A 22706-nucleotide genomic window follows, 5' to 3' on the forward strand; every position below is an offset into this window, starting at 1 on the left:
AAGTTGCTTTCGCATTTGCTTCATGTCGTCTCAATTCACTGTCACATCGGCCCACCTCATGTTTGGTTGATATATATGTGCAGATGTTAAGAACTCAATATAGACTATAATCAAGTCTAGACATTTAGCGTTTTGTAGAGGTGGAGTGGATATCAAGAGAGAGTCTTTAACCATATATATCTAAGAACGTACGCGTAAAAGATGTAGCTTAATAACGAGATGTTGCAATGCTAGTTGTTGTTTGTTTTTACTAGCTCATTCAAGCTTGTTGTTTGTTTTTGTGTTTTTGCATAGAGATGGGCTGGGGTCGAAGAAAATGGAAGTTGAAATGAACTTACTTGAAATTTGCCATCCACAAAATATCCAAGTGGGGGAAGGTTGATCAAATGAGAACAAGGTTATTGTGAATTATCGAAGTAAACAATGATTGACCAAAAAAAGAAGTAAACAATGGCTGCTATAGATGAGGACGACTGGACCACATGCCGACTTGAGTATATTGTGTTATGGTGGCAAATTTAGTCGCTAATGATATCAACGACTAAATTAGAACGCCATCAGTTCCCCTGTATATTACTCAATGAAATGTTTTCGCTCTTTTTCTCACAACCAAGACATCGATGTATTGTCGGGTAAAATGGTTGGGTGACGATGAAACGGAACTAAACAGACTGTCTAATAGTTGGAAAAGATATTTTTTTTTGGTTGCAAAAAAAAATTAATTATATTATGCGGGCCGACCAGAATGTGAGTTATAGTATAAGGAGTGCAGACAGAAAAAAAAACTTATATATACCCTCACTCTATGCTTGTATCATTTCTCATCCAAAACATTTCTATCTTTTGCTTCCAATTCCTTCAATCTCTATTCAAAATGCCATCTCAAATACAAGATTCACATACAACTGTCAAATTCAATTGGAAGCTTACCGAATACTCAAAGCTGGGATGTGATCATGAATCTGGTCATTTTGCTCTGGGTAATTTGAGATGGTATATGTCTCATCTAAATCTGTTATTTTTTTTCTTTTTTCCTGCTTTCTTGTTATGATTGATTATCTCGGTTTTCAAAATTACAGGAAAGTTCACATATACCCGAGGGGAGATAGTAAAGCATTAAACAGTTTATCGCTTTTCTTGGTCCCTGTCGACAAGAAAAAATTGCCATATGCAGAGTTCAGTTTTGTGGTTCAGAGTCACACCGATAGCAAAAACAACGTCAAACGGTCAGGTCTGTATTATTCGGAATATATGTACGTACCTGTTGAAGTTAATTACACTATTTTAAAATTGTCTTCTTGTTTTTACATGTAGAAAAACACCAATTCACAAGTGGTCGTGGCAATGGTTGGCATGAATTCATGCCTCTAACCCAACTCCTTGACCGCTCTAAGGGATATCTTCAACAGGATACTGTTACTATTCAAGTTGAGGTTACTTGTAGGACGAGGGAGGCAAGAGCTTAATATGTATCGGGTGTTTTTAACAATTGCTTAATATGTATTGGGTTACTTGTATCACGGGCTAGCTATGATTTGTTTAGGGTTCCGAGTCAAGTACTGGTGCAGGTGGTGTTGGTATTTAGAGTGCCTAGTGTTGTTTTTTCGGGTCTTGTTTGTGCTGTCAAATTTCTGTGTTGTATTTACCTTCTTTGTGGCATTTCTTGCCTTGAAAAATGGGGCTGTATTTACCTTCTTAGTGGCATTTCTCGACATGATAAATGCTTGTTTCCTTTATCGAATCAAACAATAAGATCTTTGAGATGTTATATTTATTATGTAAGAATTACAAGGTGTTTTCTCCATACACAATCAATTTAATTTGAATAATTGCTTGGACTGAAGCAATAACTTTGTTTGCTTTTTGTAGTTCTGTCCAGCCCTTGTCTTCAATGATTTTACCTTTAGCTTATGTAGCACTCATTAACATTCTCATGGAAACAATGTGGGGCAAAGAGAGCACCCGCAAGCACTGAGAGAGAGGTAAGCTAGAAATGTCCAATTACGTTGGATTCTGAAATTAGCTCAAGGAGAATTTGTTGGAAAATTGTAATTGAATAGAAATCCTTTGTGTATTGGATCAAAAAAAATTTAATCGATCAAAAAATAGAAATCCTTTGTCATATGATGGGATATACACATATGCTTTTGGACATCCATGATGATTTGAATTTGACAACCCGCCTCAATGAAGTATCAGGAAGATTTGATGAAGAGGATTCCGATCAGATAAGAAGAGCTTGAAAGAAAAAAACGGATACCCGTATTCGAATGCATCTGTTAACGTTGGCAGTCTTGCAAAAGGATTCGGAGCAGCTGCCGCATGAAACGTACTAGCATGCCCATTAGGGGTGTGAAACCGACCGACGGTTGCAGATTATGGGTCACCTGTAACCAACCCGTCAAAATTACGGATTTGGGAAATTGAACCGTGACCGGCCCAATCACCCGCGGATCAGCGGATAATACGGACCGGATGCGTATTAACCGTGGATTTTATCAGAAGAAAAAAAAAAGTAAACAAACAAAACCGGTGAGGGAGACATGAACGAGCTGATGTCTACTGCTGTGATTTCCGTCAGGTGTTGGGTTGGAAGTATGAACGAGCTTATGAAGAATCACAGAAGTACAAAGAAGGGAAGTTCATACTGGAAAAGTCAAAAATCATAAACAAAAATTGGTAAATCCCTTGCACCATCACTAGTTTGTGTGCCTCATTGGTTATGTATGAACTGTATGTATGCCATGTTCACGTTTGTACAGAAAGTCGTCATTAATCGGAAGACTCTATGATTGTGTTTCTTAGTTCATTCATATATCTGAAAGTTGTGTTTTGTGTTCTTTGTGGATGAACTTCACCTCTGATGATGTCGTTATTTAATCTTAATGCAGTTCATGTGTATGCCAGTTATCTGTTTTTTGAATTAAAATCGTGACCTTTAACGGAGATTGACAAATACATTACTTTGTGTTCATGTTGGTGTTATGTTTATCGAGTCGCATTGTTGTAAGCCTCTATATTGGGCTTTATCCTTAGTAATTTTATTAAGTTCTCTTATTATCCTACGGTGCAGGTGAATCCGCGGATTTACAAAACCAACCGTAACCAAACTGCTAAATCTTGCGGATTTGAAAACTCATCCGTATTCGGCTCATAGACTCTTACGGATTGGTTTTCACCCGCAATTTTACGGACGGTTGCGGATGAAATCTGTGGTTCCGGATTTTATGAACACACCTAATGCCCATAGGGCTTTAGTAATTGTTTTGGGTCTTCTTGTCTATTATAGCCCAACTACAACTTAAGCCCCTTCCCACTGTGAGAACGTTTTAGTTTTCTACTTTCTAGGTCTGGTCAACCAGAAACATGCAAATTGATTTCTTTTGTAATAGTGAGATCGGCTACCAAAAGAGACAGTGAAACTGAATAAGGTTGTTGGAAGAATCTACGCTACCTGCTCTACCCTAATCAAATGCTTAAGATTTTCTTTGCTGACATGGAATTATTGAATAAGACAAGCATTGCCGTTCTCCATTACCATTACAAGGGCACTTAACCTTGACCTGCAATTGGCACTGAATTGTAGGACTTGTGGTTTGGAATGTATCAAGTAACTGTAAGACTGATGCAGATAAAAGGTAGCTACAAGTTGTTTTACCATTTGCTTCATGACATCTCAATTCACCGTGACATCTACCCACGTCACGTTTCGGTGCTTTGTGGATACTAAGAACTTAATGTACACTATAGTCAAGTTACAGACAAAAACTGTCAGTTCTGTATACAAGACTAAAGTCAATATGGTTTGTCTATACTTATTAGTGTATGCTATAAAGTCAATGTGGTTTGTCTATACTTATTAGTGTATGCTATACGGCATCATGATGTTAAACACTGATGTCAACAGAATGAAGCTTCGAGCTGGTTTCGCATTGGCTTCATGATGTCTTAACATGTGGTCACCGGAAATTAAGAACTCAAGGTAGACACTAATCACTAGTAGAGTTTAGACGCGCGTTTAGCGTTTTGCGGCAATAAAATTACGTGGAAATTGAAGATATCTATCAACCCTCTACTTTTTTGAGATATTGTGTGCCGTTTGCTATATGGTGGGTTGTGTGGTTTACTAACCGCCTCATCTTTATGATATTTTCTAATAACGAGCGTAGTGTACGCCGCACGCTGTAAACCGCCAAACCAATATCCAATGAGTATCCCTCAGTTTGTGACATGTGTTTATGTCTCGAGTGTTTTCGTGGAAAACATGTAGCATGTTGTTGTTTTCTGGCAAGTTGAGCTTGGAAGACTTTCCGGCTCGGTGGTGACCTTCAACGGTCGAGAACTTGCATCTTAAGAGGAAGGTAGCCGTTGATTATTGCAACCTTTTGTTTGGCAGCCAGTGGCATGAAAGTATGATCAGTATGGCTATAATATGTCCCAGTTTAGGCGCGGCCAAAAGTTAGGGTTTTGGCTTTGTTTAGGTGCGACCAAACTAGGGCCAAAGGTTGTCATGCGTTAGCTAGTAACCTTGGACGGATAAGACCAAAAAGTGGTCGTTAATTGTTGCATGCCTTGTTTTGGTAGCCGCATAGGAAAGGCCGGCATGGTATGGCCGGAAAGGTGTTTGGCATGCCAGTGACACATGTGGCATGGCAATGCCTTGCCGCCGTTTGGCGTGGCCAAAGCTAGGGTTTTGAGTCAAAGGTTACCATGCGTTGTTTGGCGACCTTCGACGGCTAGAATTTGCATCTAGGATGGAAGGGTGGTCGTTGATCGTGGCACGCCTTCGTTTTGGTAGTCGCATCGGGAAGGATGGCTTGGTATGGCGCGGCAAGGTGGTTGGCATGTCATTGGCAAATGTGGCATGGCATGACTTAGCGCGGTTTGGCGTGGCCAAAACTAAGGTTTTGGGCCAAAGGTTAACATGCGTTGTTTGATGACCTTGGACGGCTAGGATTTGGATCTAGGATGGAAGGGTGACCGTTGATCGTCACACGCCTTCGTTTTGGTAGCCGCATAGGGAAGGTCGGCATGGTGTGGCGCGGAAAGGTGGTTGGCATTCCATTGGCACATGTGGCATGGCATGCATTGGCGCGGTTTGGCGAGGCCAAAACTAGGGTTTTGGGCCAAAGGTTACCATGCGTTGTTTGGCGACCTTTGACGGCTAGGATTTTCATCCAGGATGGAAGGGTGGTCGTTGATCGTCGCACGCCTTCGTTTTGGTAACCGCATGGGGAAGGCCCGCATGGTATGGCGCGGCAAGGTGGTTGGCATGTCATTGGCACATGTGGCATGGCATGCCTTGGCGAGGTTTGGCATGGCCAAAACTAGGGTTTTGGGCCAAAGGTTACCATGCGTTGTTTGGCGACCTTAGACGGCTAGGATTTGCATCTAGGATTGAAGGATGGCGGTTGATCGTCGCACGCCTTCGTTTTGGTAGTCGCATAGGGAAGGACGACATGGTGGGGCCAAGGCCAGTGGCGCGAATGGCTTGGCATTGTGGGGCCAAGGGTTTGGTACGGACGGCTTGGCATGGTGGGGCCAAGGCAAGGTGCGGTTGGCTTGGCATGGTGGGTCCAAGTGTTTGGCATGACATTGGCGCATGGTGCGGCTAGCATGGTTGGGTCCAAGGAAAGGCGCGGTTAGCTTAGCATGGTGGGGCCAAGGGTTTGGCATGCCATTGGCGCATTGTGTGGCTAGCATGGTTGGGGACAAGGCAAGGTGCAGTTGGCTTGGCATGATGGGGCCAAGGGTTTGGCATGCCATTGGCGCATGGTGCGGCTAGCATGGTTGGCATTCCTTGGCGCCGTAGACGTGGCTGGCATGGTTTTCCATTGGCACAGTGGTGCGGCTGGCATGGTTGGCCTGCCTTGGCGCGGAGATGTGGCTGGCATGGTTTTCCATTGGCACAGTGGTGCGGCTGGCATGGTTGGCATGCCTTGGCGCGGAGATGTGGCTGGCATGGTTTGCCATTGGCACAGTGGTGTGGCTGGCATGGTTGGCATGCCTTGGCGCGGAGATGTGGATGGCATGGTTTTCTATTGGCATAGTGGTGCGGCTGGCATGGTTGGCATGCCTTGGCGCGGTAGCATGGGAATTAGGGTTTGGTATGTACGAAGATGATGTCGGTAAATACTAAGGGTTTTGTCGTGGAACATGACACATGCATATAAAAAAAGGTACCCCGGTAATTCTTATCGTAGATATGTTGAATGATTCAATAAATGCGCTAGTGGTTGTAGTGACGTCATGTCAGATATAAGGTTTTAAGATCTTAACCCTAATCTAAAAACCACCATCAACAGCTGCCAAAAAATTGATGTGGATAAGTGCGAAGAAAGAGAGAATAAGCGAAGAAACTGGAAGAAACATGTTAAAGAAAATCGAAGGGGTGAAATGCTAATGGTCGATGTGGTGTCTAGAGTGGGAACGGTTGGAAAGAATGATACCGAGGCAGAATCTTCTGAGAATTCTCGCATCAAGAAACATAAAAAGATTACACCTTAAAGGAAAAGGTGGAAGTGGAAGTATGAGTTATTGTGCGGTTGTTCGCACACTATGAAAACCCCATGCGAATTAAATCCCTATGAAGCGTCTGCGAACTCAAAAATGTTGCGCAATCAAAGAAAATGATCAAGCAGTATGAAGTAAAATAAATGTTTCCTTTCTGAGTAACTATATAATAAAATTCTATGTAGTGAGAGTTATATAACTCAAAAGGAACAATAGAAATATAAAATTTTATTAATTCATGGTGATTTCATTCCATGAAAGAGATTCTCTTATAACTAAGAGACAGAAATAAGACCTTAATAGAAGGCATCAGAGATACAAACTCCACTACGGAGTGTAGGCATCCGAATATGGTGTGCACTCTAGTTCGCATACATGCAAGAGGAAAAAGTAAGACCTGAAGCACGTCATATTCGAGGAAAACCTGGTATGCATGACTCTAGGGAAAGTCATACCAACCCTGGAACTTGAGTCATGGAGATTTGGGGTGAGATAAACGAAAAAGTCCATCTGGGAAGACGCATAAATCGAAAGATTAAGGTAATAAGATATTCCCAAGGAGTGCAGAAACTCGATGAGGGCGCCGAGGTACACGGTTGAGTCAAGAGTGCGAGGGGCGTTGGATCCTACTTTACCACTCTTGACAAGTCCTGACTATGATGCACTCGGTCCGAAGATACCCCACTTAGGGTGCAGTCTCGTAACCATAAACCTTATTGGAAGAGGGAAAAGATACTGCGAAATCAACTGGTTGTTGTATTACCGGATGGGAGGAGCCAACCTTAACCCGATAGAGGTAAGCCTCATTGAAGAGGCAACCAGGGGAAAGATAAGGACGACACCCTCCATTAGGGAGCTGAATTGTGTCAAAGACGTAAACGTATGAGGTTTTTTACTCACGGGAGAAACAAGGCTTATCACATTTACGCACAAGAGAAAACCTGAAGAGGTAATAATACAAGAATAAGTTAATACGAGATCAATGGGTCGATACGATAAAATATACAGTCGTCCTGCGATTTCGTCGCATAAATAATAAAAAAGAGGCAAAATAAGACCTTTACTTAGGAAGGAGCAATAAGAGCTCTTGAGAAAAATATTATGAAGTATGATCTCATATCGTACGTTGCGGAAATAATCGCATTTGTAAAGCGCGTGACCGAGGCATGCGAAACTCATATGATTATGAGTTCATCATTTTGTGACAATTGACAGAGGCAGGAAGGGGAATGCAAACACTAAAGATGTTAATTGCCCCATATGATAAAATCATACACACATGAGGGAGGTTGATATTTTGATAAGTATAAATTTAAAAATAAAGTGAAGTAGATGGTCAATACATTTGAGAAGTATAACATATTCAGGAAGAATACTAGAAGGATAAGAGGCACAAAGAAGAATCTACAATAATAAAAAGCAATCAGTCTTCGTGTGGATTATCTTCATTGCCTTGATTATCACTAGGATTCTCATGGTTGCTTCGCTCAACATCAGAATCATGGACTTCTTCTTCTTCTTCATATTCTTCATATTCTAGCTTTACTATCAGAAATATCGGGAACATCATCATTTGGAGGAACATCGGCAAATTCATAGTTCACAAGAGGAATATTATTTTCTTCACATACTATCTTAATTGTTGCATCACGAGCGCGAAGAGCATCCTTTCTATTGTTTGAGACAGTAGTGATATAATTCTTCTTAAGATTTCGATATTTAGAATCACGAGAAGTGAACTTCGAATTCAATTCGTCTGATAGTCTTCTGGATTCCTCAAGTTGTTTCTTCAGTTCTTCAATATCCCCAAGTTGTTTCTTCTCCTTCTCTGCGAAATATAAAAACAAGTTAGAGTTAAAACAGGATAATTCTATTCAAAATTGGCAAACATAAAGGAGCAATAAACGACCTTCATTATTAGACATAATATCTCTAATCAAGGAAGAATGTTACCATTCAAGGTTCATAGTCACAACTAATCCTTCTCTAGCATTGCTTAAGACTCTAGCAGCCCAATCAAATTCAGTGTCGCTTTTTATAAGAAGTCGAGACCAAATCAATTTTTCTCACTCAATAAGTGCATTCTTCTCTTTTATGGCAAAGTCTCCATCTATTTGAACTTGGAGAACAGTTTCTTGGAACTCCTTCAAAGATTTCGCACTGTTAAGAAAGATTTGATCTTTCTCAGTAATAAGGGAATTAAATTTTGCTTCTAAAACTTTAATTTTTTCTTTGGATTCTCGGAAACGACGTTTAAAACTATTACTAGCAGTCAAAGCACTTTTATGATCAATACTAAGAAGTTGGTATTTTGATTTGAGTTTTTCCAAGGTGAGTGAGTTTATTTTATCTTCGGTAAGGTTTTTTAAAGAAGAATTGAGATAGTTAAGAAGGGTATCATCACCAATGGGATGATGAACCGAGCGAAACAGAGAAGCCGCTTCATTAGAAAGACGGTATATTTCTACAAGAATATATAATTAAAGAAAAATAAAAAAAGAATGAGTAAGGCAGAGGATTAATATATAAAAAGAGAATTGGTATACCAGCCAATTGATCATTCCTTTTGCGAAGTTCTGAAATTGTATTCGTAGAAGTAGAAACTTCGGTTTTAAGTTTAGCTTCAAGAGATTGGAGTCTTCTTTCGTAATATGAACATACTACATATGACATGCGAGACATATGTGAAATTGAATGATTAATGTTACAATACGAAGATTAAAATTTTATTAAAGAAATTATAGAAGAATAGAAATTACCAGAAAACCAAAGGAAAATTGAAAGCTTGGATTTAATAAAGTTGAAGTTATGCGAAGAGATGGATCATCTAAGCAAGGAGTATCACAGATTTTTGAAACCATATCAAAGTTGCGCTGTAACTCGTCATTACCCATAACTGCCATCGAATCAGCAAAAAGGGTAGAGAGCTGACTCATTGATGATTTAATTGAATCTTCGGAAGGAGAAGAATCATCATCGTCAGATTCATAACTTGAGGAAGAATTATAGAATTCTCTACTCCTCTTAGCAAGATTTGAGGGGGAAGATGAATTATGGGTTCTTGTAGCTTTGGTTTTGGTTATAACTTTGGTCTTAGCACCTGAAGTCTCCATCTGCGCGAATAATATAGATGAGCAACAAAGGAAACAATATTGCTAAAATAAGAAAAAGAATGTTACTCACTCTATCATTATGCGAAGATGTCGCATCAGCTGATTTCTTAACTTGTTTAGCTTCGCTTTTTCCCTTTATAGTCTGATTTTAAAAAGAAAAAAGTGAGAAATTTAATATATGCGAAGGAAAAGACATTCATGCGAAAATAGTATACCTTTTTCTCTTCTTCGGATAAGACAAGTTCCCAAGGATGTTAGTCGGAAGGTCCTTCGGGAAGGGGAAGATCAAAATGATCAGCATCTCTACCAGATACATAAGGACTCGTTAAAATGACGGGACAGTTTATCCAACCAGCATCATTATCTACGAGCAATATGGTTGGAATTGTCATTCCAATCAACATCTCGCATGATTTTCTCGTTCTCAGCAAAAGTATCTTTTCTTCTTATGCGAATGGCCCATCTAGTAGACTCTTTCTTCATGAGTCCCACATAATAATTATTAAAGAAATTATCAAGGGTATACTCAGTGGGATCAATCGTAAGTAGCTAAATCAAATTTCATCACTTATTTGCAGGTCTAACAAATCATTTATATCATCCTGATTGTCTAATCTACTTCGAAGTTTTTTGTTTACGTGCTAAGGAACTTGGCCATATGAATTGGGAATTTTTTGATTATTTATATATGACTAGAAATAACTCGTGACGTAACGGCACGACATGAGACTGAATAATATTTGAATAATATTATCAACGACAACTGAAATTTTGATGAATCATGTTCGTGAATTTTATGGTGTTGTGAACTTATGTTAATTCACCACACCAATTTAATTTTTGATGCATGTGATATGGCGCCTATCGCTAAATCAATAAAAACACCCATGCAGTTCTAAAATGTAGTGTTTCTTCAACTGATATATATAAGAAATAATTCGTGTTGTAACATCACTGCTTAAGACTGATGTAATTTTTTTCCGTCTTTTAATTATTCAATTCCGAAAAGGTTCTTTATTTTGTTTCAAAACATAATAATGTCCATGTGAGCCTAATAAATAGAGTTTAATAATTCAATTAACATTTTGAGATATGAGGTGATCAATCAGTTAAAGATTAATAAATTTAGGTTGATAATGGAAGGAGGTTACAAACACCACGACCGTTAGATGTCTTTGGCTAAGATGAGACTGGGATGGTCGGATCACATGTTTGTCTCTCAAAATGTTATCCGTCCGTCGAAGCTCAAAAATCCATTTTGTTTTGTATTATACATTAATTGGTATCTTCCTTTGGTAAACATAGAAATTCACGTGCTTTTTCCAAGTTTTGACGCTGTTGTAACCAAAGAATGATATTCCGTCTGGTTCTCGTACAAAACTTTGTTTCTAAAATCCAGAAGCCCACCTTTTTTTCTAAAATCAAGAAGCCCAGTGTCAAAAATATGCCTTTGGATTTTATGGATCCACTGTCAAAATATGCCTTTCTTCTCCTCTCCGTCTTTCCATCGACTACTTAGCGGCGCTTCTACCATGGCTCTCTGTTTACTTGGATTTTCTTGCCTCCCTTATTTGTTTTTCATCTTCGAGAAGTTTGTTTATTCTGTGCAGTGAGGTGTGGTAGAAAACTCAATCAGATTAATTATTAATTTAAACCCCCAAATCAGGTTGGGTTTTAGCTTAAATTTATTTCATTACATGTCGATCAATCTAATAAGAGTTTATTCATTGTGCAGATTCGCATGGAATTGAGGTAAGGCTAAAATCCTTTTGAAACCAGGTAGCATATCTATCAAAATTTTAAAGATCTGTAATAGATATGTTTGTTGAGATTAATCAAATTACATGATTTGATTTTTATGCAGGTGTGAATACTTGGGGTGGGTACCCCACCGATTGATTGATGGATATATTGGAGTGATTGATACACGTGAATACAAAGCACTAAGGGAATTCTCATTATCATGATGGGTTTAGCATCATGGGCATTATCCTATGGGTTTTGATAAGATTCATAGAAGAATTGTAATGAATATTTAGTTTCGAATATATGAATTGTAAAATATGATTGTGAATCAATTGAAAGTTAATTTTATGATGCTTTCTGTAAATTCTTTGAGAATTAAGAGTGCTTGATGGTCGATTCTGTGTTATTACTTTACACATACAGTTCCTTGTATGATCTTATAAGGCATTAAACGAAATCCTTCGATCTAAACTTAATGATGTAAAATAATAACAGTTTCCTTCAAAATCTGTCAGCTTACGAGTCCAAAATCATGGCAGTTTTTACCAAAAACCGTTAACACAACCCGTTTTAGGTGACACTGTTTCAAGTGAAGTGTCAGCCAAAACTAAGAACATGACGGTTTTGATCCAAATAGTGTTGTTGAAGTTGGTTAAGGTGACAGTTTTAGATATTTGTAGGACACTTTACGGATACCATATGACGATCATGTGACAGTTTAGAAGCGTCAGCTAAAGAGGACTACTTACCATGACATTGGCTTTGGTGACGCTTACAAATTTCCTGTAAACCGTTATAAAACATATACGCCGACAGTTTTCAACTGTCACCTATGGGTATTTTAAAGTATCACCGCGAACTGGACATAAGTCACTGTAAATCTTATTATACTATAACAGTTTTATGGAGAAATGTGCTACGGAAAAAGGTGTACAATGACGGGATTCAGGAGAAACCTGTTACCTTTGCACAAAAAATTAAGTTTTTTGTGACAGTTTTATTCAGAAGCAGTTATTGTAACTTCTCAACGATGATGGTTTTATGAAGAAACTGATACATTCTTTTAAGAAATTGGACAATTTTATGTAAGAAATGTTACAGTAAGTTATCGACAATGACAGGTTTATGGTGAAACTGCTACCTTATAGTCATGATTACATAACAGTTACTTATGGACCTTTTGTAACAGGGGCTTTGGTGACAGTGCACATTATTTTGGAAACTGTCACATAAGTATTTTGGTGATAGTTTTTATCTCTCACCTAAGCCCTTTTTGTAGTAGTGATCGTATATATGGGTTATCTAAGATTTTGCGGTTTATTAGGGTCTCTCCGCTCGTTGTCGATTGGTTTTGAGTTGGATGTTTGTATTCTAACATTATCCACCCCTAAACGATGCTTCTTCTGTTGTATACTAAAGATATGACATACATTAGTTGAGTGGATATCACGACATCTAAGAAGAGTATGTGAAAATTAAATATAGGTAAAATTTGTCCGGTTGTATATAATCATCCGAGGACTTTAGCTTGATGGCTCCATGAAATGGAACTGAAGTTCAATTTTGAGAGCAAGGCCGGTCCTGAGATTTTGCTGTCCCCAAGTCATCGTAATATTATTGTCCCATCTCAGTTAAGAAGGCATTGCCAAATTCACCCGGCGTATTCATATGGGTTATACAATGTTACAATAATCCCATTTTCCAATCTATCCAAGTTCTAGAGTTCAATAAAAAATCTAAATTTCAAAGTGAAACTTGTCGTATTGCCGACGACTATAATATAACTCATGATTTCAAGATCAAACATAAGTATGCATTATTGAAATCATACTGAGAAGCACGTTACGGGATAATTCGTAGTAAGAGTAAGTGCTGATGGAAAAATTTATGACGTATTTCAACTAAAGCTTCAGTTCATTGCCATTTCACAACATGCCACTGATGCCAACTACAAAAGCCAGGAAACTAAACAAACTTCCAAATTAAAAGCTTAAAATCAAAATTTTACTATGAAATCATAATTCTTCAAGGACAGCAAAAAAGACGTTGCCATGTCTCCTGGCATCTGGTTTAGGTGGTACCGTGTTATATAAATTGTGAAGTAGATCAGAGCTTCATGACGGGGAACGTTAGGTGGTATCGAGCTTCTAATGGGAACGTTAATTTTTGTACATTGCACTACAACATGCCCGCTAAATCTCTTAAGAATATGTCAATTTTTTATTTTTAATCACGATTTAATCCTTCAGTTTTGATTTTAGCACAAAACCACTCTTAAAAAAAAAGAAAAAAATTTTGCTTCCCCTTTTTCTTGCTACCCCAAAGTCAATCTTCGTTGACCTTCCCTCGAGACCGGCACTGTTTAAAAGGTTTATGTTAGTGATGTGTGACCTTCCCGAATACTATTTTCGGACGATATAATGATATAATGATGCTTATGTAATCTCACATTGCTTATTAACCGCAATGGTTAAGTAAAACCAAAATAAATAGTGCAGGTTTACATAAAATTTCAGATATTATTTCCGAATAAGTTAGGATAATATAGTAAAAACCTTATTAATTAATACTCCGTTACTTAATAAAATCTCTTAAATAATATTTTTCACCGGTCTTGAGTCGGGGACAATGTGTCAAATTAATAATTTGAAAAAAATTGTAAATTAATACATTTTCGATTACGTATGTAAATCCTAAATGAAATATAAATTAACAATTAACTATATATATATATAAATATTAATAAATTATGAAGATTTCTTAAAAAATTGATCAATTGTCTTTTGTTTTTTTATTAAAATCAATATCACATTAAATTTCATCTCTAATTTTTCTTATCATCTTAAGAATTTCTAGTGTTGTTTCTCATATCCCAACAATAAATTATTTAATGTGAGAACCTCGTCTCGTGAAGGGGAAGCTATTGGAGAACTTTCATCATATTTTTTTTCCAATCTTTGTTAGTTTCCACTACGCTCTCATTTATTTCTTCATCGGTCAACAGTTGTGTAACTTCATTTTCTTCCACATATTTAGGACATCTTGACATTCACTAAATTATAATAAACCAACTTTCCGATCAAATTTTGAAAGTCCCTAGTGATATTACCGTCTAACTATTCATTCAAACTGTCTAAACTTATGTTGTATGCTGGTCATCAATTTCTTAAAGGTTTAATGCGCTCCAGGAGGTCACCGGTTTGAGTCTCCGATGGCGCAATATTGCAGAATTTGACATGGAAAGTAGAATTAGCTTGGCCCTTGTGACATAATCTCAGCCTCTATCCGCTTCGGTTCCCTTGGCTAGGTTCCTCATGAGGTTCGCTGCCTGGCTAGCGTGGCAAGCTGTTCAACTAATCTAGTAGTACATCATTGGAGCTTAGATTGTTAGGCTTTCAACCAGATTCTTGTAATATTACTCTTTATCTGATGATATATAAATTAATCTTTATTAATTTTTTCTTTAATAAATATCACACTTAATTAATAATTTTTGGTGGTCCCATCAACATTAATTCAAAGAGTTTCTACTATGTCATTTCTATTTCTATGATGGGAAGAGTACTTCTACGCTGACCGGGAGAAAAACCCGTGGGATTTTCCGAGTCAAACAACCCCGGATCCCACCCGGAAGTTTTGTAGGGAGTGTTTTTTATCCACATGTGGATCCCTGGTGATTGTGAGTCACGGAAAATACCGAATTGTGAGTCACGGAAAACCACGGTATTTTCCGCCCGGTAAACTTAGCATTTTCGCGATGGGAACTAAGTTGATCAGAATCAACCTTCATCACCTTAGTACATATTTTTATTTTTATTTTATTTAATTTTATTTTAATATATCATTTTTTTCTCTATTTTTTTTCAAATCAAAATAAGCGTTTTTTACGTCTCTTTTAAATAGAACACGATTAGTGAATCAAAAAAAAAAAGTAAAATGGGTCATTTGCCCAATTTTTTTTAAAACATGGTGTAATGGACTAGTAAAAATTAGTATGAGTGAGATGGAAACGAAAAAAATAGCAAGAATGAAACTGGATTCATTCTGGCTTAAATTTAAAAAATAACAATGATGAAACTGGATGCATCCTGATATAAATTAAAAATAAGAACAAATATTTGAAAATGAATAGGATAAAATTGTTTACGTCCCTACAATTTTTACATTCTGGTCCATTTAAGCCGTATCAAATTTTACATGTTTTTTCCACCCAGAAATTATCATTATAAATCCAAATCGCAAGTTGACCAATTTTGTGTAGCAAAAAAATAGGAAAATGATTATTTGACCGATGGGCTATAAATCCAAATCGCAAGTTGTTGCACTTGCGCAGATTGAACTTGGACTACAATGTTAATCGCTGAAAATGTAGGAAGCTGCATATTTTTGTTTCTATGCAAGTGTCGCCACCAATATAGTGGAACACTGGTAAGGACATATACTTTGTCATGGACATGTAAACTTGGTCGTTGAAAAAGGTTATAAATATCCACACCCTTGTGCTTCTAGTTTTCATCCAAAACATTTACTGAAAATGTCATCTCAAATAATCTATACTATTTACTGAAAATGTCATCTCAAATACAAGCATTTAGTTCTCATACAACTGTCAAGTTCCAATGGAAGATTAACAACTTCTCAAAACTCGACGCTAGTCAATGTCATGAATCTGCTGATTTTTTTGTGGGAAAATCGAAGTGGTATCTCATCTAAACTGCTTATTAATCTATCGGCACCACTTGTTTCTTTTTTGTTTGTTTTCTTTCTTCTTTTCGATTATTTCTCATGGTTTTCACCTGTAGGAGAGTGCAAATGTACCCGAAGGGAGACTCTAATATCCCCAATCACGATCAGTTATCTCTTCACCTCATCCCTGTTGACAAGCACAAATTGCCGTATGCGGAGGTCAGGTTTGTCGTTACCAGTCAAAACAATCCCGCTGTAATTATTGGGATGTTATTGTCTCTATTTCTATTTTTTTTTATTTGTCACTATTTCCATTTCTTTAACACTTGATAATCTTTTGGTTTTCACTTGATAATCTTTTGGTTTTGTATGACCCCGCTATGAAATATCTAGTGCAAGATACCTGTATAATCAATGTTATGGTTACTTGCCCGACCAGCGAGGGAAGGGCTTAATCCGTATTGTGTGTTTCTGATAAGAAATACTCAGTTTTTCTATTTTTGAAGAATGAAGAAATACTTGGTTAGAATAAGGGTTTAGTAGGGAATCTTGAGAGGTTTTTTTCCGCTTTCCCTCGATCAAGCTTTCTTGCTCCAAGAATAAAGTCTCATAATTTAACGCCTCCAAAATATGTATTTTAATAGCGTTATGATTTTCTATACCTGCTTTCCAAATTATGTAAGCTATAAAATACTTTCAATGACAATAAAATAGGAATTACCGATTAAATTTGACTCTGAAACTACCAACGAATGAGCTTATTAGCAGTTCTACGTTCCAAAAGAGGAAATGCAATTGCAACAAGGCATAAGCTAAACAACAAGCATGAGACCCACACTAACAAGCAAACCAAAAGGAAAATGCATATTAATTATGGAAAACTAAATAACCATCCCTGTTTACTTTATCTGATTAAATTTTACCCGAGCCAAACCCCAAACCCACATCTATGATTGATTTTTCCAGTCCAGTCCAGTCCATAAATTAGAATGTCGACAAGTTTTAACCTCAGGTGGCATCCAACAGCTTGGCCACCCTACCATAGCCTATGATGTACTATATGTACTACTTAATTTTCCTCATCACTTATAAGGTGCATAAGGTTCAAAAGCAGCAGACATGGCAGGTGTAGATTGATGACCAGAGTTAACACCAGCTGACCCATCTCTCAAATAATCACTAGCTGCTGCAGAAACCGATCCTCCACCAGGTAATTGTGGTGGTCCGGCAGCATAAAACCCAGCCTGATGAAAATGATGTGCAGCTGCCATATGAAATGCAGCAGCATGCCCATAACCATTTGTGAAGGGGGATAAATTTATCCCTCCCCGTTTCACCAGCGAATCACCTCGAATCGACCCACGTTCACCTTCAAACTCACGGTAACGTTGAAGGTATAGATTAAGTGGTTCAATGTACTCATCAAAACCCAATTTGTTCATAGCCCATAAAACATCTTCAGCTGTGATCGTCTTCCGCTGTTCCTTTTGGCATCGATCATTCGCTTCACTTGTTATGAAACTAATGTATTCAGAGACACATTCTTGGATTGTTTCCTTAGCATCATCAGATATCTTTGCATGGCTTGGTAGCACCTTGCGCATAATCCTAATCACATTCGCAATCGGCATGTATCGATCCTGTTCCCGTACAGTGCAGGTCGAATTGACATCAATTTCATTCGACAGCATCGTCCCTAGGAATTACCACATCAACAAATCAACATTTCAATACACAAAACATATAAGATCTGTTTGAGTTCTTCAAGAGAAACTGCTACATTACAATATCCTTGTTTAAAAATTAAACCAAAATCCAAATCTAACCAAACTAGTAAAGGTCTCTTATCAATGCTCCATAAGATTTGAATGCATGTCGTTAGAATCTATAAGGGTTTTGACTAAGAACCCTAGAATCATGTGTATCATCTCCATTGAACCATTGACAGTAAACTGAACTGAAAGTGCAGTTCATGCAGTGTAAACAGAGCAAAAACAGAGTATTTGAAGTAAATCCATTGCAGGTTTGGAGAGAGATTGTTACATACCAGTAGAGTTTGACTTAGCAAGCTTCTGATAACCATGAAAACCACCACCACTACCGATACCATGGCCATTACCACGTTCCATCTTCCCTTCTTCTTCTTCAGACTCTCTTTGTCTCTCCCTCTTTAAGATTTTTTTTCTGTTTGTTTGTCTGTGTCTAAGATGTAGGTGAAACTATAAATTCATAGGGTGAAAAGAGAGTTGAATCCATTTGGCAAACCAGCATTGTTATTAACGAGTATCCAATACCAATTGCTTGAGATTTTTTTTTACCTCTCTCTCTCTTACTCTACTTTCTATGTATTTACCTTCTGAATTCTAATTTCTTGTCTACAGTCAAAGTTTCTATGTATTTACCCACTGAATTCTAATTTCTTGTCAAGAGTCAAAGAGAAAATTCAAATGCAATTTATTATGGTCTTTTAGCTGGAAAATAATGTGTATACGAGTTAAAGGTTAATAAAAAATATAAATATTAATTCACGTATATCTTTGTGTACGAGTTAAAGGTTAATAAAAAAATACAAATATTAATGTACGTATATTATTTTCTGAAATTGTAATGATTTCTGATAAATTGGGTGAAAAATCGAAGATATTAGTGAATTTTGAATCAAAAAGCTTAATAAAGGGTCATCTGATTTGGGAACATGCCTGAATTGAGTTGTGGAGAATGTTATAGAGATCTTCTGGATTGATTTATTTCATTGTTTTGGCGGATAAACCATGGTTACAGTTAATGTTTAGATTACGCGTTTTTCCTGCATTATCAAAGTTAATTATAATTCAAATCTGTAATAAATGTGGTCGTGTTAACGATTACTGCGACAGAAACAAAGTAAAATATACATTTCAATAAAATGCACTAAATTTTTTATATAAAATAAACTAATATATGATAATAGGGTCACCTGGTTTGTAATTTATGGATCTTTAATAAGAGGATAATCTGATTAGTGAACCTTCCTGAATTGAGTTATGAAGAATGTTATGAAAATTTTCTGGATTGATTGCATTTTCGTGTTTTGGCGGAGAAATCATGGTTGTAGTCAATGTTTAAATAAAATATATTTTTTGCATTATTAAGTTAATTATAATTCAAATCTGTAATAAACACGATGATGTTAACGTTTACAACGATAAAAACAAAAAAGAATATGTATTTCAAAAAAATACAGTAGAACTTCTATATAAAAAATGTGATAATTACTTATTTTTGTTATTTCTTTTTTCTTATATGAAAGTAAATTTTCTGGTCAAAAGACTCAAAAAGTATTTGACCAGCTTTAAGCTTTATTGTTAGTCTCCATTATACTAGTTGGGAACTGTGGACATGTCTTGGAGCAGAACTTCTAATCACCTGAGTTGGAAACTGCACCCAAATTAAACAAGGTATATTTCATAGCTAACTTAAAGACTAGGTCAGTAATAGGAGAACGAGGGTTCAAGCAGGGAAAGTTTATTGCAAATGACTTTGCTGGATTACTCATAGAATGACATCTATTTCTATGCTGCCAACTCAGTGGATATTACAAAAGAAATGCAATTGATTAATACGGAATATTATGGACAAATGGTGCCTAATATTACAATTTGCAAGAACATTGCAGATACATGGTATGTATACAGTATACTGCAGTTTTGAACCAATCAATGATATTCTGAAACCGGCCCAACTTGCAATGTGGTATATACAACTAAGCTAACAAGAAAACCTAGTAAAGCCCCGGCTGCAACTTCTTAGTGTGACCAATTTCTTCTTTTAACTTGGTCTTTCAACTTCGTAATCCTGCATCCTGTATAAGAGTAACCTAGATGCGATGATAATTCATTTTTGTTGTCCTTTTTATACGGAAAATTAATCTTTCTTGCCGGTCAAAAAGTTTTGACCGGTCACCAGCCTTCACTGACCTGAGTTGGAAACTGCACCCAAATTAAAAAACCGCATTTTACATCTCAGCTTTAAGACTAGTCAAGAGTAGGACAAAGATGGCTCCAGCAAGCCAAGTTTCTTTCAAAGTAAAAAACACACAAAGCAAATGACTCGGCTGGATTTCGAATGACATCTATTTCAATGCTGCCAACTCAAAAATTATTACAAAAAATTACATTTGATCAATGCAAGACTTTTGCAGACAAATGGTAAATACATATATTACAAATTTGAATCAACAACTGCAAGAATGTTGCAGATAGATGGTACATATGATGCAGTTTTGAACATTCTGAAACTATCATCTAATTTTACAATGTAGTATATACAGCTAAGCTAACAAGAAAACCTAGAAAAGCTCCAGCTGCAACTTTTATCTCTGTGTGACCAACTGTTTCTTTTAACTTGCTTGAGCTGTTGCTAGGATAAGGATCATCAGAAGTTTTGTTGTCATATTCTGTTATGCTAGATGGAATTGAATTGAATTTATTGTTTACATTTTCTGTTCTGAGGAATGGAGTGTTTGTTGTTGTACTCCTATTTTCAGATACAGATAATGAAGGTACAGGAGACTTTGAGTCTATAGGCGATAATGGCTTCGATGCTTTCGAGTTTGATTCCATAATAAGACCATCTTTTGTCTGGTAAGAGATGGAATAGTTCTGCTTTTCTGAATTCCCGTTGAATACCTTTGCATGTTTCCCCACTTCCCTTCTTACACCCTGCAAATTATTAAAACAACAGTCGGGCATATTTCGATCCCATAGTCTAAGAACTTTGCAAGTTACATGAGAAAAAGAAATTTAAGATGCTCATATGGCCAACTTATAAAATCTGGAAAACTAATCGAGTTGCCTACAGTTTCCTAGGTAAGTGATAATGTTTAAAGATATATAGAATGAAGTTGAAATTTTGAAAATCAATTGATGACAGAACAAATAAACATAGTTGCCCGAAATTCCAATTTAATGTTAAACTCAACTGCTATAGAGTCGCTCGTGGATCATATCAGAGTAGGTTCATGAAAAAAATATTGAAAATTGGCTTCAATATAAGATATCTGAAGCAACATACGTGTCCAATTCTTATCATTCTAAATGACACGACAACTCTCAACTCCATCAAAGAACAGTCTGCATTTCATGATCTAAACATAACTTTTTTTGGAACGGAAGCAATTACTCTAAGATTTGGTACAGTAGTGGGTAGTAATTAACATATTTTTCACTTCTAATGAAAGAAATCTACATTGCAAAGCTTACTATTTTAAGAAACAAGAAACATGATGGGTGAACTGAATAAAATTCAAGGGAACAACTTCATAATGTAGTGAAGTCCATTATATATCCCAACTGAAACTGATGAATAAGCATGTGGAAGAGAGACGACGCCGGTTTACTCGAACGTCTCCTTTACCCATCATAATCCTTATTATTACCCTCTAAGTCCTCTGAAACATTGTATACTTGTTCCATATAAGCATCTCATTCAAATTCTCCCTCTTACTTTTCATTCTTCTCTTCTTCGGTCTGTGCATCACTTACCGTCTTCAAAACATTAACTTCGCTAATTTTCTCTTTTGAATTTGACCATTTTTCAAATCATCAATACTAGTAGTAAACTTTCTACTTTCCACATCATTACCTGGATGAGTACCTAGATTATTCAAATTCTCACTCGCATTCTCATCATTCGCTTTCTCACATATGTTGTTACTTTCTTTAGATACTAATCTCTTATTAATTTCTTTATAAATATTTTCAGTCGCATGAGAATCCATGTTCACTTACAGTAATAAATTCCTATAAGTTTTTCATTTTTGCATTTTCGTAACCCTATGTTACGTACACAATGGTTTTCATATTGTGTGAGTATAAGAGGGTTTGCTTTGTTGATTCTAAAAGGCCCACGAATCCATGATAAACGACACAAAGCAAATCCTATTAAACTCACACCACAAAATCGACTTTCACATCACACCGTCGTGTAAATAAAGTAGGGTTCGGAAGATGCAGAAATGAAAAACTTACAGAAACCGATTACTGTAAAGCATGGATGCATAATCATGCAGCTAAAGAGACTGATCATGTTAATGAGATTAGCAGTACTAAAGAAGGTAAAAACAAAGGAAAGAAAGAGAATGATGAAGAGGAGGACTATGAGAGTGGGAGTGAGAACGAGAATAATCTGGGTACTGATCTAGGTGATGATGAGGAAAAAGTGGTGTTGAAATAAAGAGTTGAATACTAGTACTGACGATATGAAGGATGGCCAGATTGAGAATGGAAAGATTAGAGAAGTTGATGCTTTGAAGGAGGCAAATGATGAACAACCACCGAAGAGAAGAATTAAAAATAAGAGGGATAAATGTGACGTTTAAAATGAAACATGTGTACAAAGTTTTAGAGGAGTTAGGTGGTAGCAACAAGGATGATGACGAGTTAAGGGGATCTAAATATTCGATTAAACAGGCATTGTGTTCTGAACTCTTTCAGTTATGTATGGACTTAACGCAGCACATTCAAAATGGCAAATCCGGAAATGACCGAATAAGAATAATGGTTCCACTCTAAAAGTATCTACTTATGGGTTTCCATCTAATTAATTTTGAGTATATTTAAATTGTATACCGTATTAAAAAAAGCATAAACCAACCATCCAAAATACTGA

The 22706-nt window shown here is 36.8% G+C and overlaps 2 protein-coding genes and 1 long non-coding RNA gene across 3 annotated transcripts; 2 read left to right on the plus strand and 1 right to left on the minus strand.

The window, feature by feature from the left end:
• Positions 1-822: 822 nt before the first annotated feature.
• LOC113329426 (ubiquitin carboxyl-terminal hydrolase 12-like) lies at positions 823-1774 on the plus strand. Its single transcript, XM_026576299.1, has 3 exons — positions 823-993; positions 1080-1231; positions 1315-1774. Exons 1-3 carry the CDS (start codon positions 875-877, stop codon positions 1464-1466), a joined length of 423 nt encoding a protein of 140 aa, XP_026432084.1. The 5' UTR covers positions 823-874; the 3' UTR covers positions 1467-1774.
• Positions 1775-11126: 9352 nt separating this feature from the next.
• LOC113329936 lies at positions 11127-11723 on the plus strand. Its single transcript, XR_003350005.1, has 3 exons — positions 11127-11240; positions 11362-11405; positions 11491-11723. It is a non-coding gene; the product is annotated as an uncharacterized LOC113329936 (long non-coding RNA).
• A 5078-nt stretch (positions 11724-16801) lies between these two features.
• On the minus strand, positions 16802-18234 carry LOC113330240 (nuclear transcription factor Y subunit B-6-like). The gene is made up of 2 exons (XM_026577105.1): positions 18106-18234; positions 16802-17754 (listed from the first exon to the last, which is right to left on the minus strand). The coding sequence occupies exons 1-2, from the start codon at positions 18185-18187 to the stop codon at positions 17141-17143; spliced, it is 696 nt and encodes a 231-aa protein (XP_026432890.1). The 5' UTR covers positions 18188-18234; the 3' UTR covers positions 16802-17140.
• Positions 18235-22706: the final 4472 nt, after the last annotated feature.

This window comes from Papaver somniferum, unplaced genomic scaffold (assembly GCF_003573695.1).
Source record: "Papaver somniferum cultivar HN1 unplaced genomic scaffold, ASM357369v1 unplaced-scaffold_117, whole genome shotgun sequence".
Classification (NCBI taxonomy): domain Eukaryota; kingdom Viridiplantae; phylum Streptophyta; class Magnoliopsida; order Ranunculales; family Papaveraceae; genus Papaver; species Papaver somniferum.

Bases quoted from the DNA above. Each gene is read 5' to 3' on its own strand.
- LOC113329426 (XM_026576299.1), top strand. From the start codon at position 875: ATGCCATCTCAAATACAAGATTCACATACAACTGTCAAATTCAATTGG. The intron at 994-1,079 runs GTATATGTCTCA...TCAAAATTACAG, and splicing joins GCTCTGGGTAATTTGAGATG to GAAAGTTCACATATACCCGA. The intron at 1,232-1,314 runs GTCTGTATTATT...TTTTACATGTAG, and splicing joins AAACAACGTCAAACGGTCAG to AAAAACACCAATTCACAAGT.
- LOC113330240 (XM_026577105.1), bottom strand. From the start codon at position 18,187: ATGGAACGTGGTAATGGCCATGGTATCGGTAGTGGTGGTGGTTTTCAT. The intron at 17,755-18,105 runs GTATGTAACAAT...GGTAATTCCTAG, and splicing joins TGCTAAGTCAAACTCTACTG to GGACGATGCTGTCGAATGAA.